The sequence below is a fragment of the Phascolarctos cinereus genome, unplaced genomic scaffold (assembly GCF_003287225.1).
Source record: "Phascolarctos cinereus isolate Bilbo 61053 unplaced genomic scaffold, phaCin_HiC Scaffold_2;HRSCAF=192, whole genome shotgun sequence".
Classification (NCBI taxonomy): domain Eukaryota; kingdom Metazoa; phylum Chordata; class Mammalia; order Diprotodontia; family Phascolarctidae; genus Phascolarctos; species Phascolarctos cinereus.
This window is the reverse complement of record NW_027555625.1, coordinates 59313656-59327951: the sequence shown is the minus strand read 5'-3', so window position 1 is coordinate 59327951 and position 14296 is coordinate 59313656. Positions and strand designations below refer to the sequence as shown.

Genomic DNA, 14296 nt, shown 5'->3' with positions numbered 1-14296 from the left:
CCTCAATTAACAACAACAATAATAATAGCTAGTATTTACACAACTCTTTAAGGTTCGCAAAATACTTTATAAACATAGTCTCATTTTATCCTTACAACAACTCTGGGAGGAAGATGCTATTATTACCTTTATTTTTATATGGTACTTCAAAGTTCTCAAAGTACTTTACATATATTATGTCTTCTGAAACTGATAACAGTGAACTTTGCTCATATAATTCTTGGGTTTGTTTTAACAGGTGTACTCCCAGGTATTTTATACTATCTAGAGTTATTCTAAATAAACTATGAAATAGGTATTGAAGATTTCCCCACTTTACAGATGAGAAAACTGAGACTTAGGTTAAGTGCCGTACCTACGGTCTCACAGTTAAGAGTGTCAGAATCAGGATTTGAGCCCAAGATTTCCAAACTCCAAGCTCCATACTCTGGGCAGTTGGCTGGAGCACTGGAAAGAGTAGCTAGGCCTGGAGGTAGGAAGACCTGAGTTCAAATGTAGCCTTAGACATTTTCTAGCTGTGTGACCCTGGGCAAGTCATTTAACCTCTGCCTTGCTCAGTTTCCTCAATGGTAAAATGGGGATAATAGTGAACGACTATTAACCTCTCAAAGGCATTAATAAGGCAAAAAGGAGAAAGGGACTTTTTCCATATTTGTATCTCCAGCTGCCAGGCAGCCACATGGGCCCAGGACTTAGGAGGACCCGAGTTCCTTAGTCACTTACGAGCTGTATGACCCTAGGCAAGTCACTTTACCCTGTTTGCCTCAGTTTCCTCATCTGTAAAATGAGCTCAAGAAGGAAATGGCAAACCACTCTAGTATCTCTGCCAAGAAAACCCTAGTGGCCTCGGGAGAGTGGGACACGACTGAAATGACTCAATAACCACAACCCACCCCCCAGCTATCAGTAGAACACTTGGCACATAGTAGGTGCTTAATAAATGTTTATTGATTAATTGATTAGCACAGTGCCTGGCACACAGTAGATGCTTAATAAATGTTTCTTGACTGACTGACTACTATTTATAGAGTGCCTGGCATATCACAGGCACTTGATAAATGTTCATTTCCTTCTAGACAGTAAAACAAATATATGGTAAGTTATCCAAAAAAAAAACTCTATACATTTTTGTAAGAAGAATTTTTTTTAACAGTATAAGATCAATGTTTAAAACAAAGAAAAATAAACTGCTGAATCCTCCAAATCTCTGTGAATTTTTTGTTTTTGTTACTTGCGTTTTTGGTGAGCCGACTGGGGCTAAGTGACTTGCCCAGGGTCACACAGCTAGTAAGTGTTAAGTGTCTGAGGCTGAATTTCAACTCAGGTCCTCCTGACTCCAAGGCCAGAGCTGTATTCACTATGCCACCTAGCTGCCCCCAAATCTCTGCGAATTTTAAAAACTCCTTTTTTAAAAAAAAATTTTAAATAGTTTAAAAATGTAGCTGCGGTTCAACTAAATGCTTTTCTTTTTCTGAGACTTGCTTTTCATCAGTTCATATCTTATTGTATGTCCTAGAATTATTGGAAGAGATGGAGAAAGAATTTAAAAGTGCTTTTTAAAATGGAATGAGAGTGCTTGAGGGAAAAATTGGAAAGGAAATGAGAGTTTGTATTTTTCTGTCCTTTGACAAGTTCAAATGAGAGAAATTTAAGGTCTGCTACTGCATTCCATGCCTTTGTTGTTTGCATAGATGACTACTAAAGCACACTTATTACATGATAATTCCTCTCTCCTAGTGGATTCTCCCTCCCTATCTTTCCATTCTTTTCTTATGACCATCAGCATGTAACAGATTCATTCCCAAACCTTGCCTAATCGTACTCCTTCACAAACCCCAATGAATTTGGAAAGGAAAACATCAGTATTTGGCGGGGAGGAAGATCAGTAAGGCTTCAAGCAGAAGGTGATACCTGACTCAAATCTTTATGGAATGGAGGAATTCTGTGAGGCCGAGGTGAGTAGAGAGGGCCTTCCAGGTATGGAGAACAGCCAGTGCAAAGATCCAGAGATGGGAGATGGAGAATCCTGGAGTCAGCACTGAGAGAAGAAGAATTTGTTTGTTTTACAGAGGGTGGGAAAGGGAATTGCAGTTAATGAGGCTGGAAAGTTTGGTTGGGGCCAAACTATATAAGTTGTTTTCTGATGGAAAAATGTTGAATTTAATTTCCTAGACTTTTTTCATACACATTATCAAATGCTTTTGCAAGCTTCCTTTTTGATATCTTAAACAATGACTGACTCAACTTCCTTCAAAAAATCATTTTCAAAATTATTCAGAATAACTTGAGAAGCCACTTTAAATTATTAGGGCACTTAAAAACACCAGTGGCATCAGCAATTTTACGTATGAATTGACTGTCTAAATATGTATGCATATATTTTGGAAAGACAAATGATTCCGATAAGTAAAAAATTTTGTATAGGGCTTTAAAAGCTAAAAAAAGGATTTCATAAATTTCTATTTTATCTTAGAGGTAATGGACAGGCAGAGCCATTTCTTGAATAATGGTATCACATGATCAGATCTGCACGTAAGGAAAATACCATTTGCAGGGGTGGTGAGTAAATGTAATAAAGGTAGACTGAGGCATAGATTCTGAGCTAGATCAGTTTATTAACAGTGACCTGCGTAACTGTTTACAAAGGACGTCCCTCTGGCAACCTCAACAAAGCCAGCAACCCCCGGAGAAGGAGGGGACCCTCTTTATTAATGTACAACAAAGAATGGTCTTGGTAGGTGCGGAGAAAAGGTGATGGGTTATAAAATTGGGGCAGGAAAGTTTCTATTGGCCAAACAGAGAAAGGTGGGCTAGCATTCAGGTAAAGTGGGCTGGCATTCAGGTAAGGCTAATTATACCTCTCTCTAACAATTCAGGTGTAATAATTATTTTATGGGGCCCATCTGAATCTGATAATTTTTGTTAGAGTAATTTTTGCTGTCTCCTTGGAAGAGATTAAAAACTCCCTTAACTACACAAAAACAGGAAAGGACAGACGTCATGTCTTTTGGGGGTGGCGATTTTTTGGCACTAAAGCAAACAGATATCCATGATGTATCCCTAAGGGATACTGGCATGAGACATAACAACCTTTCTTTTAAACTAAACTAACTTTAAGCTAGCTCGGCTGGATTCCTGAGCTCAACACCAGGTGGCTGCAGACCTAGCTGGATTCCTCAGCTTAATTCAAGACAGGTGGATGCAGATCCAGCTATAAATTAATACAGCATAACGTTGGTTACATTGCAGAATCAATGCAGAAGAAATCAGAGAGAATATTAGTTTTGATCTTTCCACACAGGCTAGGGAGAGACTTGAATCAGGGAGACCACTTGGGAGCCTGCTGTATTCATTTAGGTGAGAGCTGATAAATAGTAGCTGTGTGTTAGAGGGATGAGATCAGATCTGAGGGGTGTTTGGGGGGTAGTAACAACAAGATTTGGCCACTGATTGGATATGTGGAGTGAGGGCAAGTGAGAAGTCCAAGATTATGAAGTTATGAACCTGGGTAACTGAAAAAGAATGGTGATGCCTTCAATAGATGCAGGAAAGTTTGGAATAGGGTGGGTTTTGGGGGGGGGAAATGAGTTCAGTTTGGGATTCTGTGAATTTGAGTTATGTTTGAGATGTCTGTGGGACATCCAGTTTGACATAGCCAATGGTCAAATGGTGATGTTGGACTCTAGCCTCAAAGGAGAGACTGAGGCTGTATATATAGACTAGCAGGAAGAGTTTCTGCCTTGCAAAGGATGACCACCAGCAGAACCCCTGACCTGGCTGGCTATAAGACATGAAACTAGAAGGAACTGTTTAGACCAGAAGAGCTGACATTCGATGTCATTTCAGCGGTCCTTCAAACTATTTCATAATCTGATTTCTCAACTTCCCCAGGTAATTATAATAGTACGTCTATGACTGCTGCTGTTTATGGGTCATTGTACATTGAGGACTTTTCTGCTGGTCCTCTTTGGGGTAAATGAAATCTAAGCTTTAAGTTCTTTTTCTTGGGGCTCCAGGTGCGAAAAACCAGAGATAATGAGCCAAGAGAAGAGCCTGGCCCCTCTCTTTGGAGGTTTAGCTCCCCTGGGACTGACCCCCATCTGTACTAATGCGTGCTTCCACCTCTGAGGGGGCCCTAATAGAAAACAAGAAGGTAAGTGTCCTAGCCTCCTAATCCCCACAGTGGGAGCATCCCCTGGTAAAACCCATCTTGTTACACATGTACATATTGTTTTCTTCGGATAGAATGGAAACTCTTTATGACTAGGTGCCTAGTCATAATAGAGTCTTGATAATTGCTTGTTGATTTATCAATTCAATACTAACAATACTGATATTTATATAAAGCTTTAAAATTAGCAAAACACCTTCCAAAATACCATCTGAGCTTCTTCGGATAGAATGGAAACTCTTTATGACTAGGTGCCTAGTCATAATAGAGGCTTGATAATTGCTTGTTGATTTATCAATTCAATACTAACAATACTGATATTTATATAAAGCTTTAAAATTAGCAAAACACCTTCCAAAATACCATCTGAGCTTCTTCGGATAGAATGGAAACTCTTTATGACTAGGTGCCTAGTCATAATAGAGGCTTGATAATTGCTTGTTGATTTATCAATTCAATACTAACAATACTGATATTTATATAAAGCTTTAAAATTAGCAAAACACCTTCCAAAATACCATCTGAGCCTCACCACTCTTCTACCTCTGTGAAGTACATTTCCTACCTATTATTTCCCCCACCTTGACCACCAGAAAGGACCAAGGATTTGCAGTTTGTCTTATCACCCCTCTCTACCCTAACTCACATTGGTCACTGGTCCCTAACCAAAGGCATTCATGACCTGTTTCAATCATGACCTTCAGGAGACGATTTATACTCCATATTGGAGTGAGCCTTAGAGCTCAGCTGACCTGGTTAAGAATAAGGGAGGGAACACTTTAATGCACCTCACTCATTCATAAACAGCCCTAACCTAAGAAAATCAAATTGATATCATATTTCTGTAATTGATTTCATTCTGCATCACTACCAACATTTTGTGTAACTACTGTAAGTCCCATTTCATTGTCTCTGAGTTAAGTTTGGAAGTCCAATTTTCCTGCTAATCACTGTTCTGTTCTTGTGTCCAGGAAATCTGTCATCCTGGAAGGATATAGATGGATATCAGCGAGTGTGGTATGTTATCTCTGCAACACTGTCCTTCAAGAAAATCCGATCTGTTACCACTGTGTCACTAGTTAGCCAGGCAGGTGGATACCACCAATGAGCTTTCCACAGTGACAAGATGGCAGAAGGGGTTGTTGCTAGCCCTGCATTCCAAATTTCCAGACAATTATATTATCTTCCATGTATACGATGCTTCTGACTTTTGTAATCAATCATATTGTTTTTCCCCATTTATGATGCTGCCTTCTAGTTTTTAGATGCTCCCTCTTTTGTCCATGAAAATAATCTATCAACCCTCATTCAGGGTATTTTGGCTTGCTGAGGAGCTAACGACCCCTTTTAATGGTAAAAGCTATTCATACCAATAAATTGAATGTGCTCAGAACTTTGTTGCCTCAGTTTACCTTAATTGCCCTTGCCACAGCACTTAAACAGCAACAGACTAAACTTGCCTCGAAAATCAAACCACTATCACCTCCACCTCCCCTCTGTATCCAAGAGCCCTTTAATAACAACACCCTACCCCAGGTAACCAAGTTTGCTTTTAGCCCCACCAGTTCAGAATTACAGCCCTTGTAGAAACCCCTTTGTCTGACAGTCAAGCAGTAGCATTTGTTAAGCACCTACTAAGTGCTGGGGATACAAAGAAAGTCAGAAGATAATCCAATATGAAGGATCTCACAGAATAATGGACTGTCTCTGCATGCATTTTCAGGTTTTATAACCTTCTCTCTGCTCTGGGCATTTTCTCTGACTGTCCTACATGCCTAGGATGGTCTTCCTCCTCTGCTCTGACCACTGACCTCCCTGGCTTCCTGTAAGTCCCAGCTAAAGTCCCGCCTTTTACTGGGAAGCCTTCCCCAAACTCTCTTAACTCCACTGCTTTCTCTCTGTTAATTATTTCCTATTTATCTTGCATATAGCTTGCTTCTTATAGATTTGTTTCCATGCTAACCCTCATTAGTTCATAAAGTCCTTGAGGGCAGGGACTATCTTTTGCCTATTTTGTATCTCCAGTGAATAGCATGATGCCTGGCACCTAGTTGATGTTTAATAAATGTTTATTGATTGATTGTCTCCCCAGCACCCTGGCACAGTGCCTGTAATATAGCAGAGGCTTAATAAATACTGGTGGATTGAGAGGGAGACTGCAGCCCTTAAGGAAAAGCTGTTCCTCATCTCCCTGCCCAGGGTACTGATTCTACATACAATCTGGTCGGTAGCATGGGGATAATACCACTTGGTGGCTAAAATTATACACTACTCTAGAAGTGTAGGAAGCAGAGAAATGAACCAGGTGTAAGTGGGTACAGCTATGTGATCACCAAGAAACATACACTTGGCTTCTCTTATGCCACTTATCACATGATAATTTTTCAAATGGACTCAGATCCTGCTGTGATGTGATGCCATCATACCAGCCTCTATGTACCTGTTTGCCCAGAGCTTTTCGAACATTTATCATTTTATTTTTTCAATCATCTTTGTCACTCCAATGGATGTGAGATAGAAACTTGGAATTGCTTTAATTTGCCTTTCTCTAATTAGTAGTCATTTTGAGCATTCTTTCATAGGGCTGTATAGGTAGCCTGGCTTTCTCCCTTGAGAGCTACCTGTTCCAGTGGGGGCCAATCAGGAGAAATTAAGTTTGGCTTCACTCATGGGATGAAGATGGGAGTCTGTGCCACGTTAGTTTTAGAACCGGAAAGGACGTTGGAAATCATCTAGTCGGACTGTTTCTTTTTATTTTGCATATATAGATTTTTACACGCTGTCCTTCTATTAGAATAGAAGCTTCTTGAGGGCAGGCACTGTTTTTGCCTTTTCTTTGTATCTCCAGCTTGCACAATGCCTGGTGAGTAGTAAGAACTTAATAAATGCTTGTTGATTTTGATTATGCCTCTACGACTTTTTTTGTTTGAGTCTATGACTCAACGAACAAGATTAAAAATTTTCGCTTCAGAAAACCTGTCCCCAACAGCTTTTCCCAGGCTCCGCGGGGTACAGGGGCTACGTTAAGCAGCGGGCCCTCTGATTGGCTGCAAGCGGCCCCGCTAGCTGGATTCTCATTGGCCTAAGCGCGGCGGAAGAAGGCGGGTCTGGGAACCAAGGGAACCGCCGTAGAGAACGGGCGTCCCACGTGGGTAACGGTCGCCACGTGCAGAAGCCGAGCAGCGAGGTGAAAAGCTGGGGGGGAGGAGGAGGAGAAGTGGGGTGCGGGAGAATCGCTGAACCCCGAGGCTTCTCCTCCTGCTCCGCAGCTTCTCCGTCGTCCCTTCCCCTTGGAAAGCTGGCGGGCTTCCTCCGGAGCCAACCCCCCCAGAAACTTGGAGCCCTGCGAAGAGCCCGAGCTTGGAGGTGGGAGACTTGCTTCGGAGCCCCCGCGGTGCCGGGCCGGGCCGCTTAACCCGCGTGCCCTTGGCCAAGTCCCACACCTGCCCCGGGATAATAAAAATGATAAGGACCAGACGAGGGGGCCCTGAGATTCCCCTCCAGCGCCCTCGCGATGCCTCAGTTTCCTTGCCTGGAAAATGAGGATTTGAGCCCTCTGACCCCTGGGCGGGGCCCTTCACCTCAGCCTGCCTCAATTTTCTCATCTGTAAGATGGGGATAGCCCCCAGGGTGGTTGTGAGGATCCAATGTGATCCTGTTTGTAGAAGCGCTTTAGAAGGCGCTATGGAAGTGCCCCGATTACTGTCGGGTGTGGGCTGTGCTCACCTTGTGCTTGTCTCTCCTCCCTCCCCAGTCCTCAGCAGCTGCTTTCCCAGCATGGATGAGGCCACCCGCAGGAAGCCCCGCCTGGCAGCCTCTCTGCAGATGTCCCCTGGCCCCAGCCTGGGCCCCATTCCCTGGAGACCCTTGGAAGGCTCTGCCCAGGCTTCCTCCGAGCCTCAGCCTTCCCAGGCGGAGGAGCCCCTTAGGGGAGAAGAGAAGAAGAAGAAGCTGGAGGCTGAGGCCGCGGGGGATGGTAGGGCAAAGCCCTGGGGATTTGGAGGGTTGGTGCTGGGAGTGGGAGCAGGAGCAGGGGCAGGAATCAGGTTAAACAATTGGGGATGTTTACTCTGGAGTAAGGGGAATCGGAGAGTAGTTTTCAGGCTGCTAGCTGTGTGGCACTGTGGTTAGAGCAGCAGACCTGGAGGCATGAACACCTGAGTTCAAAGGTGATTTGCTAACCTCTGCCTGCCTCACTTCACTCATCTGTAAGAATGGGGATAATAATTGCACCTCCCTCCCAGGGTTATTATGAAGCTCGAATGAGATCATATTTGTAAAGGGCTTTGCAAGCCTTAAGGTGCTATATACATGCTAGCTATTATTACTAAGTATTTGAAAGGAAGTCATGTGGAGGAGGAAGTAGACTTTATCTTGGCTCTTCTTTTGATTGAATGAGAAATCATTTATTAAGCTGTTATTATGTGCCAAGCACTGGACTGAGGACCAGGTTTACAGATAATAAAGGACAGTCCTTACTAGTCTAACAGAGGAGGGCAACGCATATGTACACAGACCTTCTGTATTATTACTATTCTCATCACTAGTCACTCTCCTCTGAATTTTCAACTTGTTTCCCCCATATATGACAGTCAACATTTTCTCAAGTTGAATCTTAAGTTTTTGTTTTGTTTGGTTGATTATATTTCTTGTTCCTTTATCACTTTCTCTCCCCTATTTTTTGTCTTTGTTGGGTGTTTGTGACTGTCCAAATGGCATTTGTGGAGCGCCATTTTGGTTTGGAAAGTTACAGGGGTGGTGAATAGAGTCACAGGGAAGTAGACTGGCATACCCTTTCTTGGAGTAATTGGTAGTAGTTGCAGAGAGGAATATTTTGTCTTGATGTCAAGATGAATGACTGGCCAGCCTTGTTCAGAGGTGGAACGGGGTGCCTTGGAAGGTGGCGAGTTCTCTCTCGGAGGGTCTTTGAAGAGGAGGGTAGATAACTTCTCTTTGGAATGAGATAGAGGAAAGGCTGATTTCGTCATGGGTCCCTTCCAAATCTGTTTTTCACTGGAGGCAGGCAGGAGTTGGGGAGAGGGTCAGCGAAGGCCCTTGGTGTGAGGGAGGTAATGGGTGGTGGAAAGAGCATTGGGGTGGGAGTCAAGGCCTTTGGCTTGTAGGACCAGCTCAGCCGCTCACTAGCTGTGACCCTGGCTGTCACTTAGCCTGCCTTGGCCCTAGGCTCTTCTTCTGATCAAGCAAGATGTTGGACTAAATGATCTCTCGGGCCACTTGAGCTCTGTGATTCACTGTGCTCCCCTCACTCCTCTTAGGGCTGCTTCCAGATCCTCCTGCTGTGCTGAGGGAGCTGATCCTAGGGCACAGAGACCCTCCTCCAGGCCAGGCGCTGAGCCTCCTCACTCGCTATGCGGAGGGCATGGGCCTTACTCTGTGCTTTGTGGACCATGAAGCCCAGGGTAAGTGAAGGAGGAGGGGCGTGGGTCACTGTGTACTGAGCATTGGGATGGGATGGGATGCAGGAGGACAGGCAGAGAGGTAGAAAGCCAGGCCTCTGACCCTGGGGACTCGGTATTCTGGTTGGTGAGATGGGAACCAACGTGCATATTGCTCCCATCACACTGCCACGTGTGTGAGGTTAGGCAAATTGTTCCAGTACTCTACAAATTAGTCTCCTCTTTTTTTTTATTTTAAATTTTACTTTTTTCTGTTAACAAGTGTTTTTTCTTCTTCTCCCCACCCCCACTTGATAAAAGGAAATCGAACCCCTTATAACAAATATGCGCAGTCGGGCAAAATGCTGCTCCTTGATCCATGTCCAGGAATGTGTTTCTCACTCTGCATGTGGAGTCCATCCTTTCTCCATCTCCATCTTTCTTTCTTCATCCTGAGTCTCCTGGAATTATGCTTGGGGGTTGTGTTGATGGGAGTTCTCAAGGCCTTCACTGTATCAGCTGTTCTCCTGCTTCTGCTTCCTTCTTTGACTGTCAGTTCACACAAGTCTTCCCAGGTTTCTCTGAAACTTTGTCATTTCTTATGGCACAACAGTGTTATATTCATAGGCCACAATTTCTTCAGCCATTCTGGCACTATGTTTGGAACTGTGCCCCAAACATTACTAAAGTGGGCATACCTTCGAACCCGGTGTTATCATTACTAGAGCATCACCCAAAAGGGAGCAAAGAAAGGAAAAGAACCCATATGTATAAAAGTACTTACAGCAGCTCTTTTTTTTTTGTGGCAAAGAACTGTAAACTAAGGGGTGCCCATCTATCTGTTTCTTCTTTTTTCAAATGAGGGGAGAATTAAACTAGGATGTCTAATAAGGTCCTCTCGTAGAATCTATAAATGTGAACATGTGGTTTTGATTTTTCATGTAGAAGCTATTTGGAGGAAGGTCTGAGGGATCTGGGGTGGGGGCTGTGGAGACTCCTCTTCCTGACTCTAAAATCCTCTTCTCCTTCAGTCCCCTTCCGACACTTCTCTGTCCGTGCTGTGCTGGGTGAGGTGTCCTGTCCTGAGGGGACCGGGAGCAGCAAGAAGGAGGCAAAGGGGCAGGCAGCCATCGCTGCTCTCACATGGGTCAGGGCCCAGCTGGAGAACCCAGGTACTCCTCCCTCAGGAGGGGGAAGGGCAGCTCTGTCTCCCACAAAAGGAAGGCTGGTGCTGCTCTGCTGCTGACTGCTCTTGTGACCTTGGGCAAATCACAGCTGCTCTCAGGGTCTCGGTTTTCTGATTTGTAGAATGACAGGGGTATGTTAAGGTCTAAGGACCTTTTCAAACTCAAATGTCTGTGAGGTTAGACTGCCAGCAGGCCATCCCCTAATCACAACAGTAGAGAAGTGAGGCCCAGGCCTGTGGGAGGAGAGGTGACCATCTGCCCTGCCCTCCTCTCTTCCCCGAGCCCAGTCCTGGTTTGTGTGTGGGGATTGGGCTGTGGGCTTCCTGGGTTGTCAGATCATCCCAACCTCGTCCCCTTCAGCTGCCCACTTTCATCTTTGGGGAGAGGAGCAGAGTGTTGTGTCCCAGCTAAAAGAGAGATCCTGCAGCTCCCCTTTTTTCTTTCACAGCACTTTTCAGAGATCCTGACAGCTTCCCGCTCTATTCTTTAACTGCAGGTGAGCCTTCCCTCCTAACTCCTTTCTGCTGCTCCCCAGATTATAGGCTTTGAGTCAGAGTGGTCATATCTGAATGGGAGGTTTCTCTTGACATCACTGCCCATGGTCCTCAGCCTTCTTTGGAGACCTCTAGTGAGGCGGACGCCTTCCTCTCCCAGACAGCCCAGCTGCTCCCAGGAGTTAGCACTTCCACCCATTCTTCTAGTTGAGCTTGGTCCCAGGAGCCAGCCCAAATTCCCCAAAGTGTACTGGATGAAGAAAGGAGACTAGAATCAGCATTGGGGCTGGGGTCCTTCCTCTCCTCTCCTGCCCCCCAATGATATTCCTGCCCTTCCTTTAGAGAACATTGTGACCCATGAGCAGCGTTGTGCGGCTGTGGTGAGCTCTGGGTTTGACCGCCTGATAGGTGAAAACTCCCCTTACCAGGGCTGCAAGCGAAGTATAGCAGCTGTCATCCTTGAAAGGGGTATGGAAGCCTGATACTTTCCTCCCCAGACCCCCCCCATCTTCCATGGTCCCACATCATATTTTGGGAGGGGGCAGGGAGTCCCTAGAATCTCTTCCCCTCCTGGTTTTCCTGTCCTTCCTTCCTCCTAGGGCTCATCTCATGATCTCCTCCATGTCGTCCTTTCCTGTTTCTTTCCCCAGCATCCCCTCCCCTTCCTTCAGGATTCTTTGCCAGACCTCCTCCCACCATCCCCACCATCCCCTTCTCCCCTTGTTCTTCCCACAGAAGTCCCAGATGACAGAGGCAGCTGTAGAGAGACCTATGAGCTGGTTGCTCTGGGTACGGGTTCAGGCGGCTATAGGGGCTGGATTGAGTTCATGGGCCGAAGACTCCACGACACTAACAGCTTGGTCATTGCCCGCCGTGCCTTGGTCAGGTGAGGGGTAAAGAGGGGGCGGTTAGTCGGGGTGCTGATCACGAGATACCTACCCACCGGTCATCTTCTCCATCTTTCTCAGGTTCCTGTTCCGGCAGCTCCTACTGGTGGCCAGCGGGGGCCCAGAGGGGGCAGAACGATCAGTGCTGACCCCTCGGCCAGGCCCCGGGCCCCCTTTTGCCCTGAAGCCCAAAATCTTCTTACACTTATACCTCAGTGAAACCCCCGCGGGTGCTGCACATGACATCTAGTATGCAGGACGTTTGGATTTGGGGGTCTCTGAATGGAGTGGGGAGGGATGGTCAAGGTGGGGAGGGAGGATGGAACAAAGAGATCTGAAGACCTGCAGTTCTCCTGCCTTCACCTCCCTGATCTCTCCCCTCCTCTCCCCCTCCAGCCTCCCTTCCGTAGAGGGCTCTCTCCATAGTCCTTCTCTTCGTCTTCAAGCCCACGCCGGGGGAGAGCTGCGCCCAGTCTGTTACCTCGCCCCGGCGTTCCGGGCAGCTAGGGTCTGTTCGCTGTCGGCCAGTGATAAGGTGGCTCGATGGGTGGTGCTGGGGCTGGGAGGGGGCCTACTGGCCCACTTCCTGCCCCCACTCTATGCAACCAGCCTCATAGTTGGTGAGAGGCCCAGGATGGGAGGATGGTAGAGAGGGGGAGGGTCTTGGAAGGCACTGGGTCTGGGGTGGAAGGACAATTCACTGCCCCTCTCGAGGTCTCAGTTTCCTCATTTGTATAGTGAGGTGGTTGGACTGGATGATCTCGATAAGGGCCTTTCTAACTCTAAGTCTTATGGGGTGGGGGCAGTCTGGAGAGGTGGGTGGGTTATGTTTTGAGGAGAGATGACCCTCATCCCCTGAGACTTCTGTTTTTCCCCCACAGCTGACTCCTGCCATGACCCCTCAACTCTGAGTCGGGTCATCCATGACCGGCCCTGCCTAGAGGGACGGCCAGGTCTGCCGCCTCCCTATGCTCGGAATCCCCTGCACCTGTTTGTGGGACCACCTGTGGCTCCCCAGGATTCCCCACCCTCCAGCTGCCAGGGCCTCAGCCTCAATTGGAGCCTGGGAGACACCAGCCTGGAAGCTGTGGACACAAACACGGGCCGCGTATGGTCAGAGTAAGGCCAGCTGTTGGAGGGAAGGAGGAAGATGTGGAGATGGTAGGAAGTGTGGGGGCGGGGCCCGAGATGGGGAGGAGATGGAAATGGAACACCGACAGAGCTGGTAACTTTGCTGGGGCCTGAAGGTGGCACTGGGGGTGCTTTGGAGGGCACAGCTTCTTCTTTCTCTACCCAGAGGCTCCCTCGGTCCTCCCTCCCGCCTCTGCAAGGCTGCTTTCCTCCGGGCTTTCCGCCAAGCAGCCCAGGCCCTGGGAAGATTTGATCTCTTGGCACTGGACACATATGAGGTGGCCAAGGTCAGTGATCACTCTTTTTAGTTAGCTTGTTCATATTGTGCCTTCCACCAGTAGTGAGGCCTTGTCTTGAACCCCATGGTTTCTTCCTCCTCTCCCTTGCCCTGCCTCAGACTCAGGGCTGTCTCCTCTTTGCAGGCAGGGACGTACTGTGCTGCTCGTCAGGAGTGGACCGCTTACCTGGAACAGCAGGACTTGGGCTCTTGGCCCTCCAAGCCTCTGGTGGGTGGGTTCCATCACTGACCACAGGCATTTGGGCTGTGCCCTGTGTCCTTCCCACAGGGAAGCCTTGAGTGTCGGGTTTGTGTGTCGGGGCTGGGGGAGGGGGCTGTGACAGGGATTAAAAAGTGCTTGGGCATTAAGGCACTGGGCAAGAGGATCTGTATTTTGGTAGTGAGGAAACCACCTGTTGGAAGCTATGTACTTTATGATTTGTCCTGAATAAATTCTTTGTTCTCTGTGCAGTCTTGGTTGGAAATAACGTTCTCTATCTTTTGACTCTCACAACACCCTAGTGAGATTGAGGGGGTAGTAGGAAGTATTATCCCTATTTTATGGATGAAGGAGTGGAAATTTAGAAGTTGAATGCCTTGTGTCATCTTCCTGCTGAAACATGGAAAAGATGATTCACCAGGCGTGGAAAAGGTCCAGAAAGCTCTCAGCCTGCAGGCCAGTGGACCCTCCAAGCCCAGAGGCCAGTGCCAAAGGGAAACTTTCTATTCCCAAATTTTCAGTGGAAAATATTA

The 14296-nt window shown here is 46.7% G+C and overlaps 1 protein-coding gene across 2 annotated transcripts; it reads left to right on the top strand.

The window, feature by feature from the left end:
* The first annotated feature begins 7284 nt into the window (after positions 1-7284).
* ADAD2 (adenosine deaminase domain containing 2) lies at positions 7285-14014 on the top strand. 2 transcript variants are annotated; one of them, XM_020989462.1, is made up of 12 exons: positions 7285-7537; positions 7926-8147; positions 9448-9591; positions 10599-10739; positions 11203-11250; positions 11591-11716; positions 11984-12134; positions 12217-12384; positions 12532-12755; positions 13017-13254; positions 13433-13553; positions 13689-14014. In XM_020989462.1, exons 2-12 carry the CDS (start codon positions 7949-7951, stop codon positions 13791-13793), a joined length of 1665 nt encoding a protein of 554 aa, XP_020845121.1. In that variant the 5' UTR covers positions 7285-7537; positions 7926-7948; the 3' UTR covers positions 13794-14014. The 2 variants fall into 2 exon arrangements, with proteins under 2 accessions (XP_020845121.1, XP_020845122.1); XM_020989463.2 differs by lacking the exon at positions 7285-7537 and adding an exon at positions 7588-7778.
* The last annotated feature ends 282 nt before the right edge of the window (positions 14015-14296 follow it).

Bases quoted from the DNA above. Each gene is read 5' to 3' on its own strand.
- ADAD2 (XM_020989462.1), top strand. From the start codon at position 7,949: ATGGATGAGGCCACCCGCAGGAAGCCCCGCCTGGCAGCCTCTCTGCAG. The intron at 13,255-13,432 runs GTAAGGCCAGCT...TTCTCTACCCAG, and splicing joins ACGGGCCGCGTATGGTCAGA to AGGCTCCCTCGGTCCTCCCT. The intron at 13,554-13,688 runs GTCAGTGATCAC...TCCTCTTTGCAG, and splicing joins ACACATATGAGGTGGCCAAG to GCAGGGACGTACTGTGCTGC.